Source organism: Moschus berezovskii, chromosome 10 (genome assembly GCF_049115385.1).
Source record: "Moschus berezovskii isolate FMDL1 chromosome 10, NW_MosBer_1.0, whole genome shotgun sequence".
In the NCBI taxonomy this organism is placed as follows: Eukaryota; Metazoa; Chordata; class Mammalia; order Artiodactyla; family Moschidae; genus Moschus; species Moschus berezovskii.
In genome coordinates this window covers 83,393,746-83,408,994 of record NC_142469.1, presented here as the reverse complement: position 1 = coordinate 83,408,994, position 15,249 = coordinate 83,393,746, and the positions used below count along the sequence as shown (strand labels likewise).

At 37.3% G+C, this 15,249-nt stretch overlaps 1 protein-coding gene across 3 annotated transcripts in view; it reads left to right on the top strand.

Annotated features, from left to right (window-relative positions):
• Positions 1 to 15,249, top strand: part of NHSL1 (NHS like 1) — a 153,372-nt gene that overhangs the window by 116,590 nt on the left and 21,533 nt on the right. For all 3 annotated transcript variants that reach the window (XM_055433764.2, XM_055433767.2, XM_055433768.2), the window contains exon 4: positions 11,922 to 12,114. In XM_055433764.2, the coding sequence (XP_055289739.2) occupies positions 11,922 to 12,114 (193 nt within the window). The remainder of the gene's footprint in view (positions 1 to 11,921; positions 12,115 to 15,249) is intronic.

Below are 15,249 nucleotides of genomic sequence, written 5' to 3'. Positions count from 1 at the left end.
ATGTCCCTAAGAGTGGGTGGCTGAGGCAAACTGGAGGTAAGGTCGTGAAGAATCCGAGCAGGTGTTAGATGGAACAGCTCAGTGGATACTGAGTTCACCAAGAGTAATGACAAGAATAGTGGTGAAGGGAGGCTGAAGTAAGATTACAGACGGGCAATGCCAAGTGAAAGAGTTAGCTCTTATTGCATAGCTAATAGGAAATCACTAACATTTTTCAAACAGAAGATTTTATGATTAGGAATAAAAATTATATATATATCTTTTGTTAGATGGAAGACATAGCTAATGTTGAAACTGGTTTTCTAATTTATTTAAAGTATCAAATCTGACTTTAGAACATCTAGAGGGGGGATATTAACAGACTAATTTCCATGTTAAAAAAATTGTATCAAAAATTACACCATATTGACCTCCAAAGTAGTAACTGAGTTGATGAAGGTGTTAACTAACCTTATTGTGGTAGTTGTTTTATAATATATATGCATCAAATCATCACATTGTAGACCTTAAACTTTCACAATATTAATGTCAGTTGTATCTCAATAAAACTGGGGAAAAATTGAAATAGTGTAAAAAAGAAAAATTGAAGCAAGTTGAGGAAGAACACCAAGCTTAGATAGTTTCACAGAGAAGAATCTACTTAAGTTTTAAAAGAGTAGGTTAATCCAGTGCTTGAAACTGTCTGAGAGCAAAGAAAAAGAAAGAAAATGTGGAATTAAAAAATAATAATAAATTAGTTTTAACACTGATACCAAAACCTGAATACACAAATCAGAAGAAAAACTAGCCAATCTCACTCATGAATATTGGCATTAGGAATCAAAAATAACAGGAAACATAATCTAGTAACTCATTATGAGATGAAAATCAACCTGGATTTATTTCCATAGTAATGTAAGAATGTTCATCATTAGGTAAGTCAATCATGTATTCTGTTCTGTTCTGTTCTGTTCCGTCGCTCAGTCGTGTCCAACTCTATGCGACCCCGTGGACTGTAGCCTACCAGGCTTCTCCATCCATGGGATTCTCCAGGCAAGAATACTGGAGTGGGTTACCATTTCCTTCTCCAGGGGATCTTCCCGACCCAGGGATCGAACCCGGGTCTCCTATTAATTGTGTTAATATACTTCGGGGGAAAAATCATATAAAAACCATAGATACTGACATTTGATTCAATTTTACAGTCATTCTTGATTAAAAATTAATAATAATATGGGAACAAGTGGATATTTGTAGCTTAACAAAAGTACCTATCTGTCACCAAATCCAACATAATTTTTAATGGGCCATTCTCATTAGAACAAAGAATAAGACAGGCATTTGCAGTCACTATAACATAGCATAGATATACATATGGTATAATATTGGTATAGAAATCAATAACTTTCATATCTACATATGCAAATTAGAAGAGATAGTAGAAAAAGTCTATTTAAAATAGCTATAGTAAACAAAGTAGGGAAAATTTTAATTTAAAAATGCAAGTTATATATGAAAAAGCTTTAAAATACCTTTATGGGAACACAGCTAAGATTTGAATAAATGAAAAGCTATAACATGCTCTTAGATTAGAGGATTCAATGTCAAAAACTGTCAATTTTGCCCAAGTTAATTTTAAAAATTAACACAGTAGCAATAAAAAATTGAGTAGTTTTGTTCTGTTTTAGTGTGCAATTATTTGGGGGGATGGGAGGAGGAGAAAGAGGATTGGAGAGGCTGAGTCTAAGGTTCCTACTGGCAAAGCTGTAAACTAGAAGAGCAATGGGGAAGGAGAATCCGCCTGACCAGGTATTAAAACATAAAGAGTCAGGACTCTCTGCAGTGTGGCACCTGAATATACACACTGGTAGGACAGAATGTTAAAGACAGAATGTAAAGTCCAGAAAGTGACCTAACTTTTTAGTGCTTCCCAGGTGATGCTAGTGGTAAAGAACCCACCTGCCTGTGCAGGAGACCATAACAGACCATGGGTTCGATCCCTGGATCAGGAAGATCCCCTGGAGGAGGGCATAGCAACCCACTCCAGTATTCTTATCTGGAGAATCCCATGGACAAAGAGGCCTAGCTGGTTATGGTCCATAGGGTCACAAAGAGTTGGACACGACTGATGCAACTTGCATGCATATGATGAAGTTGGCATTTGAGATCAGGTGGGGAGCCATTCATTGTATGAGGGGCTCCAAGCTAACAGTTTATAGTCTCTATGTTAAGACCAAGACCCCTGACTACAATCATGTCCTTAAATGTCACTCCAGCAGTTGGGGTCATTTTAAACATGGAGTATACAGAAGTCAATTTAGAAGGAAAATTCTACTGGGAAAACCCTTTGTATTTCTAAGTAGGCTATGGTGAGGACAGCAGTGAACTCTGGAGAAGAAGGGACAGGTAATAATTAAGCATCTATTATGTGTTTAGGAGAAAAGCACTCTCCTAAAATGAGAGTTGCTAATAAGACAGAAGTTAAGGCCATATAAATTAGAACAGAGAACTTAGGGGATGTCTGTTTTGGGTATTTATTCTGGCTCATCATTCCAAAGTAATTATCCAAATGCAAAACATTTCCCAAGTAGGACTTATGTTTATGGTATAGTGAAAGTTATCTTGCTGATGATCTCCACATATATATCTTTCAAAGTAGTGATGCAGTGTAGCAAGAAAAGAAATTGCTTGAACTGTTTCCAAGTATATGTTATATATGTCATCTACACAGTAAACATGCTGCTTGAAAAATGCTGTCTGCAAAGGGATTCAGAAATCTCACAAAATAACATTTTTATTCAGCTGTGAAATCAAAGAGTAAGCTGTTGCTTTAGTATTGTTCTAGTCTTGACAGTTTTTTGTTTTGTTCGTTTGCATTGTGTGCCAGGCACTACCAAAGAGGTTATTCAGGTATTTGAAGGAAATTTCAGTTATAGATGACAGGATACTTCCTGTGAGTTGAGAGGGCATATCTCCAACTGCCATTGTGGGATGTTATGTTTGATGATATGTTCACTGAATCAGGGAAGCATTCACAGAGGCCCCATTGTCTCAGCAGAATGGATGTCAGTCATGAGTTACTCAATCTCTTGCGTAAAATTTGCCCTCCTTCTCCCCAGACAGATAAATTAGACTGGGATTGTGGCAATAAATGGTTGGCTTTCATGGTATTGATAGAAACTGAAATTTTCTTTTCTAGTCTCTGTTTTTCTTTGAACTGGCATCATCTCAGGTTCTGTTTTAGTCTTTATTGATATGAGAGATTTAAATCGAAGGAGGATTTTGAAGATGACAAAAGGACAGTGGCCTTACTCTGTAACCGCACATGTAGGAAGCATGTATAAGGTGATGCTTGGGAGACTGGTCTAGAGGAGCTTTCCCACCTGTTGAAGTTGGTGGCCTTGGCAAATTGCTTCCCTCTGAGAGTTTCACTTTTCTTAACTGTGAAGGGTCATAAACCACATGTTCTGGTTTTGCTCAGGATAGCTGCTGTTCTGTGTAATTATTAAAAGTACTCCTTTCACTCTCAAAGGCATTCTGGTTTTGATAATAAATTACTTGATTGCCTTACCCACCTTGAAGATGGTTATGAGGCTGAAGTGAATTAATGTTTTTTAAATCCTTAAGCATGGTGCCTGGCACAATATATGCTCAAATGATGATGACTGATGTCTTTCAACTGCTTGGTTTTTCAAACCAGACTTCAAAGAAATTAGTTCAGTAGACAGTGTCTGGTTTTATGAAAATTTGGCTACTCTTTCAATCATTCTAAGTCTTTTATTCCACAAACATAGAATTTCCTACCTAAGGCAATAAATTTGAGAGGTTTCAGCAATTACTAAAACTTTCTAGTTGTTGTGACTTTACAGGTTATCTGTGTATAGAACTACCAGTGGTTGTTTTACTGGTACTCATTTTATAATAATTGTAGAACACTTCAGAACTTTTTCACAAATTATATCTCATTTTCACAAGAACTTCCATAAAATCAGTATTTTTAATAATTATTGCTATCATTTTAACCGTCTTAAAACTGAGGCTCAGATATATTAAATTACTTTCCCAAGATCACATAGCCAGAACATATTTGAGAGGACATGAACGCAGGGCTTCTCACTTTATATTTCATTTCTTTTCATTGCACCATATTGGTGAAATAATAGGACAAGATTACTAAGTTACCCAAGTCCCTTCTCATTATACCTGCTGTTGTCACTTTTCCTTCTGTCTTTGACTTGTTTGGTGTTATCCATTTATTCACGATATTGTTTTCAAAAACCATGTTAAGTCCTGCTTAGTCTCAATATACAGACAGAGCCCCTGGCTTTGGGTCACTTAACTATCCTGAAAACATGATTCTAGATACAGTTATCTTCTTATTGGGTCTTTCTGGGTAAGTAAGTAATAGGACACAGTGGAAACACAGAGGATTTTGCTGGTTCCATGTGTTTGCTGCTCTGCGATCTGTGGCACTTTGTTGCTCTGTCCTATTTAGCAGGGTGAGAAGATTGTGGTCTGTCATTTCAGGCCTTTATGCATTCAAGTAGTGAGGGCATCTCTCAACTTGTTCCAGTTTCTCTTGTTCCATGCATCCCATTACACTGGGATGAGGCTCTATTCATATCTGCCTTCCCTTCTAGATTAGGGCGAAGGTGGGAGGCCACACAGCATCCTCATCATATTGATTTCTATATTCCCAGCATGGAGCCAAGCATTTGGCACATGGAAAAGCTCAGGTGCCAGAAGCTGGGCTGGTGTTACCTGTGAGTCTGCTTATTGCAACCATTAAGGCAGCTTGTACCCAGGTCACAGATGTGTCTTGGAGGAATCACAGTACTTGCTTAAGATCACATAGCTTTAAAATCCTGAAACAGAGTTCTTCCTCTCTTTACAAAGAGCATTATGAGGTATAATTTATATAAAATAAACTACACACCTTTAAAGTACACAATTTAATGTTTCGAGGTACTTATGCATACATAGACCATCGCCACAATCAAAATAGTGAACACACCCTTCACCCCTAAAAGTGAACTAGGATTGAAACCCAGATCTGTGACTCTAGAGCCTGTTTTCCCTCAACAATGAGTAGTGGAATTGAGCCTTAGCTATCTCTCACTGGCTAACCACTCTCTTGGTTAGGGGAGTTTTGACTTGTTGAGATAATAGGATGAACATCTTTTTCAACCCATCATCCATCAATAAAAGAGTAGATAAATAAATGTATTAGAATGGAATGTATGCTTCAGTGAAATGGATTAACCATAGGCTCACATAACTACATGGATATGGCTTAGAAGCATAATGGTAAGTAAATAACACTAAAGAGAATGGCAAAGTATCATTGGCATGATGACTGATAAAGAAGTCATCTTATAGACTCAAATATGCGTTTATTTGAAGAGAAACTTGGGTTTAATACTTCATATAATCATATGCTTTTATATCTTTGTAAGTATTCCTGTATAATTACATACAAACTAATCAAATCTAAATATGTATTTTAGATGTATCTATGCACAGTTCTTGCCTGGAGAATCCCAGGGACAGGGGAGCCTGGAGGGCTTCCGTCTATGGGGTCACACAGAGTCGGACACGACTGAAGTGACTTAGCAGCATGCACATACATAACAAAAGTTAAAGGCATAATAAATAACGCAGAATTCAGGAGAGCGGTTACCTCGAGGCAAGCAGGAAACAGCATCGGGTAGATGCAATTATTCGTAATATTTTAAGTCATGAGTTGGGTAATAGGTTCTTAAAAATTCATTGTTATGTTACATACTTTGTATATATGATTTATTATAATAAAAGGCCATTAAAGGCAAGAAATTACATTATCATTTTGAACATTTATGTTCACTTTATATGTGATAGTTTAAATCCAAAATATTTCAATTCAGTACGTGGTAAGAAAGTTTACAGCCCATGATGAAGGGGCTGGATTTTGGTAGTATATTGAATAGGAGAGAAGGAACAATTGAAATTATTTAATAATGTGAATGTGGAACCCACCTCCTGGCCTTTGTGGAGCTCTGGATGGGCCACAAACTGTGTTTCTGTGTGTATTCCCCCCAAAACCACTACCCCTGGTTTTTGTTGATGGATCCAGAGCCCAGGGGAGGGGGAAGGGGAATAAGGAGAGAAGAGAATGAAGTCAGGGTCGCTTGTTCCTGAGTATATTAAAGGTGGAATAAGCATATAGCCAAAAAAGTCTGCAAACATTTTGGCACCTTATAAACTATCTAGAATCTTTAAAAAGAAAAGTACACCCAAGAGGGGTTTAATTCCGAAGAGAAAAACACCATAGACTAAAAGTAAGTGTCCTGTAAAAAGGACTGGAATGTGGGTGGCTTTCCTCTTAAATGGTACTCTATATAGTTTCATCTGTTCTATATCTATTTTTATGGAATAATTGCTAAATGAATGCTAAGTTTAACTCTGGCTATAATTAGGTTTTCTAATTTTTAAAAGCATAGCAGATTAAAAAAAAAAAAAAGCCTGGGCAAATGTGTTTTTTAGTTAAGCCCACTTTTTGATAACTTGGCAGTCTGCCAAAGAGACCATGTTTCAGGCCTCACCGTCCATCTGGTGGGTGCTTGTCTGATTTCCAGACAGGACCTCAAAGTTCTGAAATGCAGGACTTAACAGCATCCACAATTCGCAAAACAACTCCTGGTATGGCAGGTGATCTCTCTTTGTGAATTAAGCAATTTGACACAAGAAATCATGGTTTCTTACGTTTCATTTGTGACTGTCCATTCCTTCCAGATTAAGGACATGAGATATTAATGAACATTATTGATCAATTAAACTGCATTTATAAATCAAGCTGCATTTAAGTTCTGAAAGCAAGTCCACTTTAAACTCAATATTAAAAAAAGTAAAATAGAATTCACCCTGTACTAAGGGATCCCTTAACATGAAGCATGGCGATGCTATTTAAGTTATTCTGTTCTTAACACAGGGAGCTTGGGTTGCTCAAAACATACAGCTGGTAAATGACAGAGCCAGCGTGCTGGTACTTATAGTGTTCCATTCATTATACCACACTGCTGACTTTACTATAGATTCTTTTTTTTTAAAGATATTTTTCTTATTCAGAGATATAAATGGATATTTTTATTTTTAGATTAGAAAACATAGTGATTTATTGCAAATACTATCAAGTTGTTATTTTACACTGTTTAGCAGCAGAGCTTTGAGGCCAGCTGTAGGTTCTAATCTGTTGCCCACTTGTCAACTTTCCACAAGTAAAGTTGCTTTACTCCATTTCCATATTTACAAAATGAGGCTAATGCTATGAAGATTAAATGAGGTACCAGTTCCTATAAAGCGTGTAACCCAGGGCAAGGTGTTGAGACATCAGTCACTAAATGGTGACTCTTTTTCAGCTAAAACTGTGAAATTGCACTCTATGTAATTCTGATTTAAGGCCTCCTGAAACTTACATTTTCAAGAGAGAGACAAACAAGATAAATATCTAAAACATATGTATACTGGTGATACGTACTAAAGAGAAGAAAGAAGAGAAGGGATATATAAAATATTGGGGAGGAGTTGAAATTTTAGGCAGGTTAGCAGGTAAGACCCCAACAAGAAGGGGACTCTTGACTAAGCCCCTGAAGAATAAGAAGGTGCTATCCATGAGGATGTCTAAAGGAAGAGCATTTCAGATGGTGGGAACATCATGTGCAAAGACCCTGAGGCACAGGTGTGCTTGGTTTGTATAAGGAACTGGATGGAAGATGGTGTGGCTAGAGTAGGATAAAGAAGGGATAGAATTGTAGGAGTTGAGGTCAGAGATAGCAATGGGCCAGTTCACAGGTCATGTAGGGTCTTGTAAGTTCTAGTAAGATTTCACAGGAGCAGCATGATCTGACATGTTTTGAAAGGATCCCTCAGGGTTCTGTGTTGAGGAATAGACTGTTAAAGCCGGGATGGGGAGAGGGGAGGGTGGCCAACAAGGTCAGAGTTAAGAGGCTAAGGTAATAATCCACAGCATTCCGGTATCCATCTTAATGGAGTAATTGTGATGTGTTCTGCCGATGAGATGGATGTTTTTCCTGTGCCCCTCTGTATTTATAAATACTAAGAGCAATGGGAGTCAGATCATTCTGAAAGGTGTGCCATCCTGGTTTCTTATTTTTCTTTAGTAGATTGTGGCACTGTGTAACAGTCACATTTGCATATATCTTTATCTGTGCCCTGCTTGTTTGGGAAATTTTCTCACAAAGGAAGGGAGTACTTTATAAACTAGATTATCTTTGTCAGTTGTTATACTGGAGCAATCCCTAGTGATCATCCCTTGGCAACGAGGCTGAACTGAAGATCTGTTTCATTGTGAGAGTTACCGAATCTGACAGTCTCAGTCAACTGAAAGAAAAGTAGGTTACCAGGGCTGATGAGTCCCACTGAGCAGAATACAGACCATAAAACAGTGCTTCACCATCTCCCTAGGCAGACGTCACATGGAAGAGGGAACCCTCTCGGTAGGGTGTTGCCATGCTATTTATTTTCCATCAAGCTGAAGCTTGCCTATTAAGATTTGCTTCTCATGGCCTTTAAAATCTGTGCTATATTTCGAGGTTGCCTGAAAAATTATTTCTATGTATGTATATATCAGAAAGAGTAACATAATTTACTAAATTGAGATTCAACTTCAGACATGTGAAGCTGAATGTGAACTTTACACAAACTGTCATGAAGTTCTCAAAATTAATTGTAATTTGTGTGTGTTTTGTGTACCTGCAGTGTGAGGGTAGATATTAAGTATTGTATATCAAACCTATTTTGAGTGTCACAACTGCATAAAGGGTAGACATAATTGATGTACATTGGTATGACTTTGTTGTTCAGTTGCTCTGTTGTGTCCGACCCTTTGAGACCCCATGGACTGCAGCACGCCAGGCTTCCCTGTCCTTCAGTATCTCCTTAAGGTTGCTTGAACTCATGTCCATTGCATCAGTGATGCCATCCAACCATCTCATTCTCTGTTGTCCCTTTCTCCTTCTGCCTTCAGTCTTTCCCAGTATCAGGGTCTTTTCTAGTGAGTCGGCTCCTTGCATCAGGTGACCAAAGTATTGGAGTTTCAGCTTCAGCACCAGTCCTTCCAATGAATATTCAGGATTAATTTCCTTTAGGATTGACTGATTTGATCTCCATAACTTAATTTAATTCTTTCAAACATTCCTTTGGTTGAAGATTGCCATTTCCTCCTCCAGGGGATCTTCCCAACCCAGGAATCGAACACACGTGTCCTCTGTCTCCTGCATTGGCAGGTAAATTCTTTACCACTGAGCCATGTGGGAAACCTTAATTGCCTTTCAAGGATCTGTAGTAGATATGATCATTTTAACCAGTGTTGGATCAAACATAAATCAATATGATGCAATTTAGTGTCATAGTAAGATGTCAGTAATATGCTCAATAAATTGAGTATATTTATTTGTCAGTTTTAATTACAAACATTTCACATTTTCCTTAGGTGGCAAAGAAAGTAGGTTATCATTTTATATGTATTATGTACTAATAATGTAAAATCTCATATATTGAGATGTCTATTTATATATATATATTTATTTATTTCCACAATGCCTTTTTCATAGCTATCATGTCATTAGGCTCACGAGTACCCTTAGTGGGATGTGGTAGAGAGTACAGCCCTATTTTACAGCAAAGGAAACGTCAATGTTTAGAAACAACTTCAGGATCCCTTGAATGAAAAATATAAAGCAAATAGACTCAAGTCTTTGGACTCTTAGCTTAGGACTCTATCCCCGTACCACACTATTTTCATAGCTCTAGAGTAGTCTTTTTCAGATATGTGGAGTGCTATTAGTTGTAGAATAAACACAGATTTTTTTCAGGAAGGCTTAAATGCTTGCTCCTTGGAAGGAAAGTTATGACCAACCTAGATAGCATATTAAAAAGCAGAGACGTTACTTTGCCAACCAAGGTCCGTCTAGTCAAGGCTATGGTTTTTCCAGTGGTCATGTATGGATGTGACAGTTGGACTGTGAAGACAGCTGATCACCAAAGAATTGATGCTTTTGAACTGTGGTATTGGAGAAGACTCTTGAGAGTCCCTTGGACTGCAAGGAGATCCAATCAGTCCATTCTAAAGGAGGTCAGCCCTGGGTGTTCATTGGAAGGACTGATGCTGAGGCTGAAGCTCCAATACTTTGGCCACCTCATGTGAAGAGTTGACTCACTGGAAAAGACTCTGATGCTGGGAGGGATTGGGGGTAGGAGGAGACGGGGACGACAGAGAATGAGATGGCTGGATGGCATCACCGACTCAATGGACATGAGTTTGCGTGAACTCCGGGAGTTGGTGATGGACAGGGAGGCCTGGCGTGCTGATTCATGGGGTCGCAAAGAGTCAGACATGATGAGCGACTGGACTGAACTGAACTGAATTCGATAGCATTAAAAAGAGATAGCAGTGTTCTTCTGTTCGCGATATCTAACTAATGTATTTCTGTAGATGTCTTACTAATGTCCTCTTAGAAACTTGCATTAGATCCAGAAAGGTATCAAGACATGCTTTTGAAAGATAGATAAATCTTCACAAATACTGTGTTAAATGAAAGAAGTAAGTCACAAAAGAGAAAATACAATATGATTTCCCTTAGAGAAAATCCAAAAACAGGCAAATGAAGCTGAATGATAGAAGTCAGGATAGCAATTATCCCTTTAGAGGGGGTGTGGTTGAGAGTCTTGAATTGACCTGACTGCTAGTTTTACAGGTATTCCTTTGGGAATGTTTGTTTATATTTTTATTCATTCATTTTTAAGTAAAATTTGTCTTAATGCCTTAGGTGGTATTTTAAATGCTTTCAACTTGAGCAGTTCTTGGTCGTTTATTACGATTATAAACTGCCATTTCTCACCAAAAGTCAGTTACCTTTTTTTGTTGTTCCTGAGTCTGTGGCAAGCTTCCCAGGTGGCCCTAGTGGTCAAGAACCCACCTTCCAATGCAGGAGACATAAGAGAAACAGGCTTGATCCCTGGGTTGGGAAGATCACCTGGAGGAGGGCATGACAACCCATTCCAGTATTCTTGCCTGAAAAATCCCCATGGACAGATAAGGCTGGCAGGCTACAGTCCCTAGGGTCACAGAGTCAGACACGACTGAAGCAACTTAGCGCGCATGAGCCTGTGGCAGTTTTTTTCAGTTCTTGGCGTTTGTTGTAGAACTAGCTGCTGGAGCCATGGTGAAGTTCATCATGAAATGCTTGCCAAAAGAACTTTCTTGCTTACACTATTTCAGATGTGAGGAAAGAAATGTATTGAAAAGGGCTCCCCAGTTAGGATGTTAATGTGTATCAAAAAAGACAATGCTAGAAATGTTTTCATGGGGCTCTGATAGGCTCCAAGCAGAGCTTCAATCAGCTTCTGATAATTTGACAATTTCGCAGTTGGTTTTTCTTTTTCTGTGTAAATGATTTCCAAAGAGCACAGATAGTTGAACAACAATAGCTCTATCATTTTCAAACTTGAGGTCAGAGCCTAAAGGAAATGAGATTGAGGCTAGAAATTACTTGGAGCAAAAAGAAATTTTAATAAAAATAGAGACTGATGGCCAAACCCATGATGTTTCTCTGGGCTTCTAATGTTAAACTAAATCCATAAACTTTCTGATCACAGTAAATATAGAAAGAAACAGGAAGAACTTCAAAAATTTTTTGGGTCAGCAAAACCTTTTCCAGTCCTCATGGCTTGGAGACTAAGGCCTTAGCAAATCATGTATATTATGGGTTACATGCAAGATGATGAGCAGTTCCCTTGTGAACCATTGCTTTTTGTTCCTAAATGTGACCAACTTTTTTTTTTTTTTTGGCTTGTTTCAAATAAGTTTAATTTTTCTTTAATGTATTTTAAAATTTTTCTGCCAGCAATTACACACTATGGCTTCTTCTCACTTTTTTCCCTTGCAGTGTTCTATCTCTTCATCAGAAGAGGAAAGACTTACTTCCACCAGGAGACCTAAGACGCCAACATCAAGTGACTGCTCTGACCTTCATACTCAAACCAACTGGACCAAGTCACTTCCCTTGCCAACACCAGAAGAGAAGATGCGGCAGCAAGCCCAAACAGTCCAGGCTGACGTGGTTCCTATTAACATAACTGGTATGCTTTGCTCTGTGGACAGGTTCCAAATGTTCTGGGAGAATGACTATGGCTCTTTGTTTGGTATATGCTCTTAGCATGTCATTCATACAGCAGAGGTAGATAGCTGTGGTCTGACTTCCTGCTGTTTGTTGAATGAAGGGAATACTAAAATGTATATGTCTGTGCATGTCAAATACCTATTGCTTTTAGATTTGTAGACTGGATCACCAAAGGTTGATGTCAGAGAATTCAGTAGTCCAGCCATTCAGCTGAAGTGTGTCTTTTAATTGAATTGCCTTTTTAAAATATTTTGGCTATATGGAAATATCTTCTAAATGTGATCTTGGGTGAGAAAAAATTAGATTTACTTTCTAAAAGCCTATTTTAACTCATTTATAAAAGTGAAAAAGAACACATTTAATATTTCTGGATGATTTTCTTACCTTCTTGTTTTCTCAAGTAGAAAAAGGGGAAAATTAATTTGAAATAAAAATATGAAATATACATTTTAAAAAATCTAATATGATAGTAAAATTATATCTTGATCTCCATAATTTGAATTCTATAATCATCAAATAAAAATCTATTCCTTCTAAATTAAAAAAATTTAGAACATGTTAGGCTGGCATATGAATATTAATTGGCAAATGTGAAATTTAAGTTCTTGCAGAATATTATGCTCAGGTTTTAATCGTCTGTGATAATTAAGGTGATAAGGTATGTAAAGCTCAAAGACAGTATTTCACAAACACAGAGAACTGCTAATAAATAGCAAAATTTTCCTGCCCTGTCTCTTCCATATCCTGCAGAGAAGATAGGTCATCGGTCTGGGGAGTGTACAAAATGCAAAATAGACATGTTAAGAGTTGGTAGCTTCAGACATTAGACTGTGTTCAAGAGAAAACATTACTGGTAGTCATACTGATAATCAGCTCATACAAAATCTGGCTTATAAGGCCAGAACCTTAAAAAAATCAGGTCATCAATAAGGATCAATTCAGTTCAGTCGCTCAGTCGTGTCCGACTCTTATAAGTTTCCATAAAAAATTAGGATGAAAACTCATCATACCTTTGCTATGTTTCTGCGGCTACTGATCTTGACTACTGTTAGAAAGTTTTTTACCATGGCATTGGTGAGCTTGTAAGGGACTAAAAATATTTTGATAGTTATTGATGAATTTTTTTAAACCTTACAAGATGTTTAAAAATTACATTTAAAACTCTGTTTTGAATTCCAGAGAAATTTAATAAGTTCATGAATTATTTTAAATTCCATGGACATTTTCCCACATTTACTGTACTTAAGCCTTGCAGGAATAGCATGGCATTTTATTCCATTCTCTTTGCAAATGGCATTGATTTTTCTGAATATGATTCTCATTCACCAAATCATACTTTTAAAAGTATTTTTTATATATAGTTGTATTTCAGAACAAAGTGTAATGTTTATATGGCTGTGTATTTTCTGCGAGAAAATGCATTATATTATTTGATTGATTAAAAGCCTCAGAATTAGTATTGTAATATTGTGCTGTGAAATGTAACAATCCTTAATGGAATTCAGATAAAATGCATTATCGTGAAATTAGGAAATTTAAAGCAGAATAGATTTTCAGGAATAAAGAATAATTTACAGTGAAATACATTGTCACAACAGCAGACAGTGTCAGCCTCTGAACTTTATTCTCTCCTATCTGATGAGTAAGTGGATATGAATTACATAGAGTTTAAAAGGAGGCCTTGAAAATGCCACACAGGAGAGGTGAATGACAATAAAGAAATGAGCAATACAAGTTAGGACAAAATGCAGTTTACTTTTGAGTGATTAACATTTTTGGAAATGTAGAAGGCAAATGCCTAATGACATATTTATTGATCCATTTTCTGGATCTGTGTGTTTATTATACACACATACATTTCATAAAGAAGTAGTTTTTCTGATATTCTGGTATAAAGAGGCATTAAATTTGTTTACTTTTAGTGGTTGAATTGACATAGATTATACAACTCCTGGCTCTTTAAATGATACATTTCTAAAGCACTAGAAGATAAAATGTAGCTTCCTGTAGGGCGTTGTCACATGCTCATTTATTTGGGTGAACATTGACCTTCTATTTGGTTTACAGTACAGTTCAGCAGAGGAAAGAATGCCAATAAGTATATTATTTCAAATGCAGAGAGATGCTCGCCAGGCAGAGAGGAAGAAAACATTAGTACAGTGAGCTGCTGGCTTGAAAATCGATTTACTCCCTTTAGTCACAGCCCTGTGTCCTGTGGGAACTCATCCTGTTCTAAGAGTTGAAGAGAAAAAAATGTTTAAAATAAAATGTGCATATGAGTATGTTGTTTAATCTGTCATGTGGGATAGCAGCTCTTACACCTGGCAGATAAATAGAGTAAGTAAACATGCGGAAGCAGTTCTTACAAACTACCTTTGGACTGATGTTTAAGCTAGCCAAATTGATTTCTATGTAGCAGCCCTGACGGACTACTGCCATTTTTCAATGAAAAGGAATAATTAAATCCCTCTTAATTCAGTAGACATTTACTGAATAACTACTTTGTGTCAGGCATCGAGCCGAATGCCACAGGCGATGCCAGGGTCCATGGTCATGGTCCCCGCCCTTCAGAAATGTTTAACCCAGTAGAGGAGACAGTCATTTTAGGTCACGATGAAGGATGGAGAGTTTGGCACCAGTAATGGTATATGTCTTAGGTGTTCATCCTTGCAGTTTGTTTTTTAATTTCCTTGGAGCTTGGGTGGTTTATCTTTGTTTTTTGTGTGTAGGAAGCAAACCTGGAGACTAAATGCACCTGTCTGTTAATATTTTATCCATTCTTAATGATTTGAGCCAAGAAAATGTTTTTCCTCTGCCACAGAAAACAAATGAACCAGTGAAGTCCTGACTGGCTCTTATAGGCCATATTTGCTATTGTACATAGTGATGCATTTATCACAGTGATGGTACCTTCTGGTATTTCAGGGTTTTCTCTAAATCGTTTCTGTTTTTTCTCCGTTAGGAACAAAGTTACGAGCATTTTCAAATTTAGAAGCCCTCATCTAAGTTTGTTGCTTTGTAGGTGAAATGTGTTTTGATCATTCCGATCTTATTGGTTCTGTTCACAATGTATTCCTATTAAAATAGAAGATAC